This window comes from Ctenopharyngodon idella, chromosome 10, assembly GCF_019924925.1.
Source record: "Ctenopharyngodon idella isolate HZGC_01 chromosome 10, HZGC01, whole genome shotgun sequence".
NCBI lineage: Eukaryota > Metazoa > Chordata > Actinopteri > Cypriniformes > Xenocyprididae > Ctenopharyngodon > Ctenopharyngodon idella.
Genome location: NC_067229.1, coordinates 42,900,340 through 42,913,344, shown reverse-complemented (window position 1 = coordinate 42,913,344; position 13,005 = coordinate 42,900,340). Strand labels below are relative to the sequence as shown.

Sequence of the window (13,005 nt, the reverse complement as noted above, 5' to 3'; positions counted from 1 at the left end):
TACCTGTACTGTGTATATTTATTGTGTATATAAATACACACATACAAGTATATATTTAAGAGATATTTACATGTATATATACTTATATATAATTTGTATTATATATAAATATATTTGTTAAATATATAGATGCATGTGTATTTATATATACATAATAAATATACACAGTACACACAAGTATATTATGTAAACACAAACTTTTATTTTGGATGCGATTGTTAGTATTCACTAATAAATATATATATATATATATATATATATATATAGTTTTTTTAAACAATGCAAGTCTAACTAACCCTACAGCAATGAATGTAACTTCAAAATTGAAGGGAGAACAGGGTATCACAACTGATTTTTATTGGCTTGTTTTATCGAACCATAACACACAGAGATACATCTATAAACAATGATCAAAAGAAACTGTACATTTATACTTGATATCTAAGTCCCACAAAAATATTGCTACTGCTGGTCAGAACGCTTTACAACTAAAGAGATTTTACACGTAATGACTCGTTTGTCTCGAATTTTCCATTTTAATAATGCGTTTGGATATTTAGAAACGCTGGCTTTGCAGAGATATTCATCCCACGTCTGCCATCGGTACCATAACACAAACTGGACTTAAAGCCCCAAAAATCTTTTTTTTTGACAGCAGTTTTACAAATTTATTGCGGTACTATCACAGAAGAGACAAAATCAATACACACGAAGCACAGGCCTGACATGAACTCCAGTACTAGAGAATATGTTTATTTAGCAGAAATGATTATGGAGAACTGCAGTTAACATATGGAACACAGCTTACAAATGTTCTACAAGTAATCTTTTGCCTTATAAACAATAAACAATGAGTTATTTGCCCACCCCTCCCTCCCCAAACACACATTACAGGTTACACAAACACACACACACAAAAAAATCCCTCATAAAGCCAATGGAATGTTAGTCATACGGACAAGCTCGGTAAGATGTCCAGCTGTCTGTGTAAATGACATGCCCGCAACCTGCCCCTCTTCCTCTCACTTTGAAAGCGACAGCAGAGAGGGGGAAAAAAAACTCCTGTCGACATTTACGGTGACGGTAGTTTTTTCTGCCCAATGTAAAAATGCTGGATATGATGAGATCACTTTCAAAATGTTTCTTTTCTTCCATAAAAAATGTGTCTCTACAATCAAACTACTAAAAAACCTGCCTTTAGAAAATAGTAGATAAAAATATTCCCCTGAATTGTACAAGAAAAGAGGTACAGGGAGTGCTGGTAAACGATGAGACCTCAGCAAAGTTATTCCCCGTCTTCTCCTTTCTTGTCGGCGTCTTCCGTTGCCTGAAAAAAACATCGTCAATGGAGTTAATCGTGTTGGCCGTTCTTCACGTAAGATCGCAAATCATTTAAGGGTGATATACGTAATGTTACCTCTTCGTCAGCTTTTGTTTCTCCGTTTTCTGCGGGCACCTCCTCTTTCTTCTCCTCCTCCTTGGGCTCCTTGGGTTCCTTTGTTTTCTTAGGTTTGGCAGCCGCCTTCTACATTGTGTTAAATTAATGTTCATTTTATTGCTAAGTTATAGTCTATAATTTCATTTAGGTTTTCATCATTATTTTTATTTAAGCATTTTCCTTACCTTTGGCTTAGGCTCTGCCTTTGGGGGTGCAGGTTTCTAAAAATAAAAAGAGTTATAATACATGAATTAATAAACAATAAATGTCAGATCTGTTGAATGAATGTAAACAGTATATAAAAAACATGAATACTCACGTTTACCAACCTCTCCGACCTTCTTTTAGGCTGCAAAGCAATAACAGGGTTAAACCATATAACTTTATTTCGATGCAATAAAATATTTATTTAATTTAAAAAACTTATAAAAGCAGATTAAGTGAGATCTGCTTACCTCAGAGACTTCAGCATCATTGTTCGCCTAAGGGGGGGGAAAAAGAGCGTTATTCTCAGAAGTCAAAGTTCATCAATTTAATTTAACAGATGCATTTTTATATTTTTACCCCACACTTTATTTTTTTAGGTGGGAATAGTAAGGAACTTCATTTATTTGGGTTCTGATTCCTCCTCTTCCTCTGTTATTACTTTAAAGACATATTTGGAGGGAAAATGCATATTTCTTCAAATGAGAAATAAATTTAATACAATTATTGCAAAAGGTTTTTGACTTTTCATATACTATTAAAAGTAGCATAAATGCAAGTCAATAATTGGTTAAAATACCAAACAAACAAACAAAACATGTGGTACTAAATCTCATTCAGTCGTTCATTTAAAAAAAAAAACATGAATAACAGTCAGTAACTACAATTATTTAAGTCTCGTTAACCTCAATACAACATAACAGCAACACTTCTTAATTCAAATCCAGTCGGACATGACGAAAGTGTTAACTTGTGGTTTAGTAAGTGAACCAGGTTTCATAACCGTCAATTTAGTAACCTCTGTGATTGATTCATAAGACTCGTTAAAAAGAACAGGCCCATAAAAGTCACTCTTTCGAGAAGAGGACTAGTCGGCTGTATGTTTTTGATTCACTATAAAAAGAATCGGCTCATCAGAGTCATTCGTTCGGGAACCGGACTACATTGGTCGCGATGTATAGTTGTGGTTCATTAAAAAGAATCGGTTCACATGATTCATTTGTTCGAAAATATACCCGGGCCACGCTGTACGCTTTAAAAAAAGAATCGGATCATAAGAGTCATTCGCTCGGGGATCGGACTAAATGGCTGCTGTATGTTTCGTACTATGAATTGGGTATTTTTCTTGAAGGAACGATTCCCAAACATCCAGTCAGCAATTCATCAATGTTTATGTCCTGCCTCCATCCGCCTATACTCTGCTGCTCCGTCCGTTTTTATTGCAGTCTCGGCGCACCGCCCCCTTAATGCACACCGACTCATTCAACGCTGATTAATGGAGATTTGCACTCGCCCCACCGACCCCGCTCCATGACATTCCCGCCATTCACTTTCAAACACAACATCCCGAGGTGCACAGCCGCGAGGAAAAAAAAACACTACAGAATATACCAGAATAATAGGAAACACCAAACAGTGGCGCTATGATGTGCAAGAATACCGCCATTGCATAATCTACCACTTGCACGATCAAATATATCGAGACGCAATCGTGCACTAAAGCCCTAATGCACGAATTAAATCCCTAATACACGACTATGAGCTGCAGGATAAAATATCGCACCGTCTGTTACTGTCTATTCAGACCCACAGTGAGTTTTAAATCATCGGGGTTGCGCGAAAGGGCAGCCATGACACTAAAAAAAAAACCGAGCCTTTACAAAGACATGTATGTAAAATTTCAGCAGACCTTACTAACATTAAAAACGGCATTAATTAGATAGATAAATATTGAATGCAACAATTTGATTTGATGCCCTGCGCGCGACAGTCTTTAGGTTGCGAGACTGTAAGCTGCACATAAACGAAAACTAAGATCGTTACACCCCCTTTGTCTGTGCATGTCGACAGAGACTCATCTATTTGTAAACAAAAACACCACAAACATAACATATATGCACAGATCATTTCCCATATCCGCGTATGCATGAAAATTAAGCTGGATATAATTAACGCTGATGGAGAAAAAAAAATCTCAGTCGCGCGCTCAAATCAAAACACGCGTTTATTAAACAGAGGTATGCAAACACAAAATCGCGCGCATGCCGTTGCAATAGAAGAAAAATAAGGACATTTGCATGCAACGTGTATGCACTGTTATTTTCCTTCCTTTTTGCTTTTTTATCTTGCATATTCTATTAAAGATGGTGCCTCGATATATTAAGAAACCAATGCGCTACTTACTTTGCTCCTTTTAGGCATGGCTGTAGGTTTTTCCAACGCGCAAAAATCAAGGCGGTTAAAAATGCAAGATGCACGGATTTAACGCTGAAAAACACTCGACACTGTGAGTTGAGCTCGGTTAAAGGTTCACACAGTAGGTTTGATCAGTATAGGAAGACGTTAACGCTCGTCCGAAACAAAAACCTGCTCAAACCGGATTGGATTCTCCTCCTCCTCCTTCTTCTTCCCTATTCAATTCATCACAGGCCGACCTGACAGCGAATTTACGATTCCCACTATGCCGAAGCCTCATCTCATGAATATTAATTAGATCATGGTGACGTCAGTTGGTAACCTTTCTTGTGCGTCCAGTCGCCTCCTTTGATTAATATTCATGAGCCATGCCATATAGAAGTGTGGTTTCGTTCATTGGCCAGCAGAATAGCGTCCCCTTGCCAACGACTGCCTTTAAGCCAATCAAAGAGAACGCAATTTTTTGTTATTTAATATTCACAAGGCAAGTCTTCGCCATAGTAGGATTATCAAATCTGTCTCTCCGCCTCCTGCTCCCGGTGATTGGTCTGCGGAGACTCACTGCACATTTTCAAATCATAGCAAGATATCCGTGTGGGCACTTTTGCATGTCAATCAGTTGCAATATTATTTGTTTTTGCAATGACTTAGAGCTGGTGAAGGGAGATTATCTTAATTCTGCTGTCGATTTAAAAATGTTAGGAAATAAATTCCATACATTTCCATGCGATTAGATCATAAATGTTGCGCAATCTAAGGCTTTTTTTTTTATTTTTTTTTTTACACGCTTTCCAGATGCTTGGGAGTTATTTTAGGAGCTGGATTTAAAATGGACATCGGAGATGTTGTGTTTTTAAAGCCCCCGCGTGCATGCAAAGGTTTTAAAAAGGCAGAAAATGGCGACTGTGCAGAGAAACATTTCACTTGTGTGTCACCAACAAAATGTTGCCGTCGTTGAAATCTATAGCGCAAAAAATAAATAAATAAATAAATACATGGTGCAAAATAAATCTAGTTCCAGTTTTAGTGCCATTGTTTCTTTTGTTTAGATATTATGTTTCTGCCTTCGGTGTGAAAATGATTGTAATTTAAATATTAATAAAATATTCCAAGTTATATAAAAAGGGATTATTTGTCCACTCCATTTATAAATACAACTTGCTCCCAAAAATAGTGCTTAAACAGCAGGAAGGAAATAAAATAATCTGAACAAAGCAATTTGATAACTAATAATTACAACAAATAATTGTAATAATAATCATATATTCATGAGGAAAACCTGAAAATGGTAATGCAAATAAAAGGGAAAGTTAAAATTGTGATTTCCAGATCTGGAAAGTAATTGAAATATAATGTCGAAATCCATGATCATGTCTATAGTGCATGTAAAAATGGAGGATCAAAATGAATGACTTTTGTACACAAATAAGTATAATTTTTAAATCTCCATATTTCAAGGATTGAAACTGGAAATGTATAGGAAATGTATAGGTCCCATAATATGAATATCACATTCATGCACTTGTTTCATTTTGCTGTAACTAGTGCATATAGCAATGCACAGGACATGTTTACCCATATGCACACAGATTCACAGTGGTTCAAAACACCTCAGCACATATATGACAATATTCCTCTGGGAGAGATGTGTATGTAACAGCTCTGTAACTTAGACGACGCTTTTCAATAAATGGTGCTCTGAAATCTGCCACAGAATGCTGTGTGTATGACCTAAAACATGTTAAAAAGCTTTGTGTCATCATACACTCTTAAAAAAAGAAAGGTTCTTCATGGTTTTTTGCAGCTCATTGGATTTAAGTGCTTATCAAGAACCTTTTTTTTACTGTAAGGTTTTTGAATTGGCAATATGATTATTTTGAGATTAAAAAACTCTTAATGTGTTTTCTGAGCGTGTTTAGTGTGTTCCTATGTGGTTTTTAGGGTGTTGCTATGTGGTTGCTAGAGTGTTCTGGGTGGTTTCTTGGGTGTTGCTATGCATTTGCTTGGGTGTTCCGAGTGGTTTTTAAGGAGTTGGTATGTGGTAGCTGGGGTGTTTCGGGTGGTTGCTTGTGTAACGAAGTCAAGCTAGTAAGAGCTGTGCTTAAAACTCACTCCCCTGGCCTCAAGAGGCACGCTAGGGACTGACACTAGAGACTGCAGTCTTTAGCGTTCTTGTTAGCACGCCTGCCTCCCATGCCAGAAACGCTGGTTCGAATCACGCTCGGAGCAGGTCGAGTAGGACCAATTACATTTGGTGCCATGACCCGGATGGGATTGAGGTTTAGGGGGGTGAGTGTAACGCAGGTAAGCTAGTAAAAGCTGTGAGTGTAAACCTCACTCCCCTGGCCTCATAAGGGGCACACTATTGCATCCTCGTTCGCGCTCCCGCCTCCAATGCCGGAGACGCCGGTTCAAGTCCCGCTCAGAGTGAGTCTAGTAGGACCGGTTACATTTGGTGCCATGACCCGGATTGGAGTGAGGTTTAGGGGGGTGAGTGTAATGGAGGCTGTGTGTGTTGACCTCACTCCCTTGGCCTCAAGAGGCACGTTAGAGACTGCAGTGTTTAGCGCTCTTGTTAGCACACCCGCCTTCCATGCCGGTTTGAAATCCCGCTCTGAGCGGGTCGCGTAGGACCGGTTACCCTAGGGTGTTCTGTGTGGTTTCTAGGGTGTTGTTATGCATTTACTAGGGTGTACCGAGTGGTTTTTAGTGCATTGCTATGTGGTAGCTAGGGTGTTTTTTGGGTGGTGCATAAATGGTTAGATGTAAATAATTATAGTATAAAAAGTGATTTGTGGACCTTTAAAAGGTACTTCTATGGCATCAGGCTATAAACTCTTTTCAGTTATAAGTGGAACGTTTATTTTTAAGGTCCTTTTTTAAGGGCTCCTGCTGGTTCGTTGTCCACAACATCATGAAAATCTGTCACGTCTTCAACCACACTCCTATCTCCTTGTCCAGACCCTTGCGATTTCATGGCCAGATCACAGCAACTCCCTCCTGGCCGGTCCCCTCCCCCATGAAAACATCACACCCCTTTCTATAGGCAGCTCTTTCAGGCGGGAAAGTGCTCATGAAGTTCTCCCATGTCGGTATGCTCCTGCAGGACTGGAATGGGGGTGGGGTGCAGTGGGTGTGGCTGCCAAGTTTCAGATAACAGGTCTCATATGAGAGGCCTTTGACTGTTGCCATCCTTAAACTTCATTTAAGACAGGAAGGAAAGGGGCACTGAAGTGATCTGTGCCGTGCACGATTACAAAGCTACTAACTAAACATACATGTGAGAGTGAGATCATCGTGCATGCGTGATTACATCAGAGAGAAAACACACAACAAAGTGTACAATGAGGTCCTTACAAGTCAAGACCACCATCTGAATGTCCTCAGTGTTTGGTTTATCTCAATGGTTCACATGCTAAACACCAACATACTGCAAATGTTCCAGAAGAATTCCAGTGTTTCTAAGGATAATCAAACTATGAAATTTCAGTAGCTTATTAATATAAAAGTATACAAAACTGAAAACACTGCATAGTGCTGCTAAGCATTTGCTATGCTGTTCTGGATAGTTTTAGTGCGTTTCGAAGCGGTTGGGCAGTTCTGGGAGGTTTCTAGGGTGTTGCTATGCATTTGTTTATTTTTTTTGAGTGGGTTTAGCATGTTGCTCTGCGTTTACTTAGGTGTTTTGGATGTTGCTATGTGGTTGCTAGTGTGTTCTGGGTGGTTTCTTGGGTACTGTTATCCATTTGCTTTGGTTTTTTGAGAGGGTTTAGTGTGTTGCTATGTTGCTAGGATTTTCTGAGTGGTTTCTTGGGTGTTGCTAGGAATTTGCTAGGGTACAGAATGGTTTTAGTGTATTTCTGTGCGGATGCTAGAGTGTTCTGGGTTGTTTTAGTGTGTAGCTATGCAGTTTCTAGGGTGTTGCTCTACATTTGCTAAGGTGTTCTCAGTGTTTTTTGTACATTGCAATGTGTTTTGGGTGGTTGCTAGGACGTTGCTTGGTGGTTGCATATTGGTCCAAGCCAAAAGAGCCGACAGTCCTTTCCTCACTTCTTTTTCTTTCTTTCTTTCTTTCTTTCTTTCTTTCTTATTGATTATGTGGTGGCTAATGCATAAGTTAAAACATAACTATGTTTTTTTTTTTGGCAGAAACTAATGTTACCATTGCAAATTTTTGCAAGATAAACCTTTGTTTTGCCGTAAAATTGAAAGATGCATTTTGAGGATCAGTATAAATAGATTTACAGTGGGATGCATTTGATGAGTGAGATTAAGATACCCAGGTCACCTTGAGGTATTTCCAGTAGCTTGAACAAAAGCCTCTTTGAGGGGCAGCACTTCCTGTGGTTCTATCCAACCATCTGCCACAACATCTTACTCACTTGACCGCCTTTATATTACCCTCTTGATCATTATATAATTTGAACACCAACATTTAACTAGGACTTCGTAGTAAAATCTACCAGACTTCAGCTTTGATTTGGTTTGAATATGTCTGTTTGGCTCCACCCAGACCTGCACAGGCATGCAGAAGATGATGGTGAATGCTAGAAATGTAAAACATAATATTTGTGGCGCAATCTAAAAGCCTGCAGTAGCTGACTGAGAAAGGTTTTAGCAGAGGTTGATGCAATGTGATGAGGCTAGATAAAACATACAGCATTGTTATCACGCACACATAGAGATTAAACTAGCTCAGTAAAGCTTCACTGATGTGGTCTTGCAGAAGTGACACAGACGGCTCTAGTGAACTCACTCATTTTGGAAGTGCAAGTGTAACCCAGTGACTATATGGATCAGTAAGTGGATTTCTCCTCGAGCGAATGGCTGTCTGCCCATCTGGACATGCACGTAAAGCCCAGATTACACAGAGTAATGGTGATGCAGCAGGGGTCAGTGGGAGGGGAGCAGACAGAGCTCCGTGCCAGTCTGGTACAGACATATTATCTGGAAATAAATAACGTGTTTCATTGATATTTGGGGTTAAAGTGTTTTTTTCTTCTTCTGTATATGCATTTGTCACTCTAAACCCTCTCCATATCTTGCCACATTAATATTTTTGCTCACTTGACGTTTATTGCCACAAGGTTTGATGTAAAATACATTTACATTTATGCATTTAAAATAATAAAAACTGAAACAAAAATCATTTTGAAGAGAAAAATCCATTTTGTATGGTACAGACAGAAAGTCTGTTAATAATCTGAAAAAAAAAAAAAACATGCACACAACACATGGCACTACAGTTGTCAACAGAGGCCACGTGTCGGAGACTGATGTACAGTAGAGCTCAGGAAACAGCTGTGACCAAGTATCGCTTTAACTGACTCTCTTAACAGCTTATTTCTTAGTGGTGCGCCGTAGACAATTGACATCATGGCTGACCAACTTTTCTTTTGTGATTAAGCTTATTGTCTAAAACTGCAGTGAAAACACACAATTGGTTTAATGAAGGGTGAAGTAATAAGATTAACAAGGGACTTTTGGAAGTCAGTAACTCTAGATGATAATGAGGGACACGGCAGTGGATTTAAAGACCCTGTAGTGGTATTAGTGCCTTCAAAACATGGTCAGGGCCAGAGAGTGTCTCAGCGGGGGTCTCCCTTCCCCCAACCTATACAATATTTCCTGTTTGCAGCACGGGGGTCTTTATTACTTACAGTTCTGCTATATTAGATCCACAGCATCCCCCAGTCAGTCTACAAATGTGATTTAATTATATATATCCTAATAAATATAGGTGCAATTTCGCAAGAATCTTCAAATACAGACAGATTTGACAGTCATGGAGGGTAAATCGTATGAAGCCTGGATTCGTTTTTTTTTTTTTTTCTTCATCTCCTTCCTGCTTTTTCAGAATGTTGTTATTAGCCTAATGCGTAATTGCAACACAGCACTATGCCGTTAAAAGCCTTTATGTCCAACAGACACCGAAAAAGCGCCATTTTCTAATGTTTGATTATCTGTTTTTACATGTAGAAGCGCATTACACAACTAGAGGGCGACAAAAGCAAAGATATTACAAGGAGCGCTTTGCATTTGAGATTTTTCAGTAATGAAAAAGATTTGAAATAATTCAAGTAACCTCACATAAAAGGTATAATTTTACAACCTAATATTTTATTAAATAATATGAAGCTGTTTGATCCTATATTGTTTTGCTAAAATTATTAGAATATGCCATGAGTCTGAAAATTGGACTTTTATGGTAATTATTTTATTTATTTATTTGTATTTCCAGCATTATGAATATTAAGTATTAATGCAAGGACTAAAAATAAGTAAAGCAAAATATGCAATTAATAAAAAATACATGAATAAAAAAGAATATTTGTTCTTTTATTTTATGCCAATGTTGTCTATGTTAAAAACTAATATTGTGAAAATACAAAAAGTTGTGGTTAAGTACTTCCAAGGTCAAAGTGCATAGGGAGCTGATCAAAGTTTTCTGTCTGTTTTCTTATTTTCAATGAAATGAGGTCACGAATATCCTACACAATGTGAAGGAAGAGAAAAAGAACAGAACAAGGACAAGGAAAAAGCCAGAGAAACAAACAATTATATGAGGTAGGCCTTTGAAATGTGTATGTAGTGATTTCCCCACCACATTGAAAATGTCTTTTAAATTTAATTTTTTTCACTTTGTTAATTAGTTAAGTGCATCTGTGTTGCATTGTTTAATGTTCATGTGGCAGACGAAAAGTCGCCTAATAATATTAAAATATTAATGAATACTTACCATCTGCGTTTATGGGAGACAACGTCAGCATTTTGTAAAAGCAGAAAATCATTTTTTTAAAAGTAAGGTCACACTTTCCCAAACCTCAAACCCCATGACACCTCCATCTGGGTCCCTGTGCCAATTCTGCTTTGCTGAATAAAGCAGCCAAATTCACCGGTGCAGGAAACCTGAAGAGCTCAAGTGGAAAATTTGTAGTGCAACAGCAAGATTTCAGTGATCACATTTTCACATTTCACTATTAAGTTTTCTTATTATGCAGCTCTCCGAAATAGTTGATTCTGATTGGTCAACTGCAGCATTCTGTGGTCAAATATATTTTATAATGTGGTATGTGATGTGATGGTATCAGATGTTTTTACCATGGTACTTTCAGTTAAACAATGGTACTGAAATTACATGCTGCTTCAGTGTAATTCAAAGCATAGCATGCAATCACCACAGTAAGAAAAAAATATACATGGTACAACAGAGAAAAACCTGATCTGGTATCATAGTAATACCATGCAAAAAAAAAAACAACAACAACTTTGTGAGGGTTTCCATGCAGTACCATGAGAAAGAAGTGCGCTTAACTATACTGAATGTGCACTTGTAGTCTACTTCAGATCTTAAAAGTGCATTTTAAAATTTTTTTACTTATAGATAGATTATATTATTATATAATATGATATTAGTAAAAACTAAAAGGCCACTTAAGTGTACTTAAAGAGAGTATACTTTCATGACTGTGTTTAACACACTTAAGTACACTTTTAAAAAGTACACTTTGTAATAATGTCAAAATAAAAGTTTTACTTTAAAGCACCTTTTAATTCAGTTTTAATAATCTTTTGTTGTATTTTAAGGAAGCAGGCTACACTTATTTTGATGTGTTGACTAACATACTAAAGCACATGTAAAACTTGATTATAATTTTTCAGTGTAGTGCATAATTTGCTATTACATTTAAAGTTAATATATTTTAAAATGTACTAAATATCATTACAAATGTGTAAATACAAATATATTTCAACATATGACATACAAATTTTAATAGAAATGACATAAGTTTACCATTAATGTTTGAACGTACATTTGGCAGAACACTTTAACCATATTTCAAAGACAACTGAAGTAATTATACAATTACATATGAAGATGTACTTAAAGGGATAGTTCACCAAAAAATGAAAATTCTGTCATCATTTACTCACCCGCAAGTTGTTCCAAACCTGAATGAATTTCTCTCTATGTTGAACACAAGAGAAGATATTTTGAAGAATGTCGGTAACCAAACAGATGATGGGCCCCATTGACAAGTTTTTTTTTTTCTACTATGGAAGTCATTGGCTACCATCAACTGTTTAGTTACCACATTCTTCAAAATATCTTCTTTTTAAATCCTACTTAAGTAGGTCAAAATCACTCTTAAATTAAACTAATTACATTTGATATTTAAGTACACTTTTAAAAAGTATGCTAAAGTGTACTTCTTTTTCACAAGGGAATATCTAAAAATGCTCATTCCATTTTGGCCATTCTAGTAACTGAGCTATTCGAGTTGTGCACCCGCTCGAAACCTTTGTCTCTGACCTTGTGCTGTTTCTCTCCCTCCCATTGACTCTAATCAAATGTGTGACCTGCCATCTCATGGCTCTCCATAGGTGCAGTTCACACTCAATACTAATAAAGAGCCTCACTCCTGCCCCCTGCAGGCTGACTCGCACCTGCCCCCTCTGCATTAACTCACTGCCGCCCCCTGCAGGCTGACTCGGACACGGCATCTCCTGTAAACCAAATACAGTAGCTCTTCTTTAACATAAATACAAACGTCCTGCTCCACTGAATCATGACGTCTTATTTCATGTGTTGAATCTAACAGTTTGGGAAGGTTTTCAGTGAATAATGATTCAAATATCGTTCTTTTCTTCACAGAACACGCAGAACACAGAACTCGAGGCACATGGACGTCTTTTATATTTTTTGACAGACTTTAGTCGTAATTGTGATTTCAATCAGTGACGTAGAGAAATATGTGAGTACAGTTTGTTTTTCATTAAATGCTTGGGCTCGTGCACGTTATTGAAACAGTGAGTCGAGTGAAACATTTTTAGACGATCTGTTCGAGTGCTGCTGTATTTTATACAGAATGGCTTTAAAGGTGCAATATGTAAGAATTTTGCAGCAAAATATCCAAAAACCACTAGGCCAGTGTTATATATATTGTTCACTTGAGTACTTACAATATCCCAAATGTTTGCAACTATTTGTAAATCGTGAGAAAATTGCAATTTTAACCAAGGCTTCGGGACGTGTGAGGAGTCGCCTGTCAATTGCGTCATACCCGCGTTACCTTCGGTTTCCGGTTTTATTTTGTAGAAACCATGGAAACACCAAAGACACTTTAATATTTACATGTTTTAATAGACAAGGGAACAACTGTTTT

The 13,005-nt window shown here is 37.4% G+C and overlaps 1 protein-coding gene across 1 annotated transcript; it reads right to left on the bottom strand.

Moving 5' to 3' along the window:
* Positions 1–340: 340 nt before the first annotated feature.
* Positions 341–4,084, bottom strand: si:ch73-1a9.3 (non-histone chromosomal protein HMG-like). The gene is made up of 6 exons (XM_051910327.1): positions 3,827–4,084; positions 1,894–1,920; positions 1,758–1,787; positions 1,624–1,659; positions 1,418–1,525; positions 341–1,327 (listed from the first exon to the last, which is right to left on the bottom strand). The coding sequence occupies exons 1-6, from the start codon at positions 3,842–3,844 to the stop codon at positions 1,286–1,288; spliced, it is 261 nt and encodes an 86-aa protein (XP_051766287.1). The 5' UTR covers positions 3,845–4,084; the 3' UTR covers positions 341–1,285.
* Between the last annotated feature and the right edge of the window lie 8,921 nt (positions 4,085–13,005).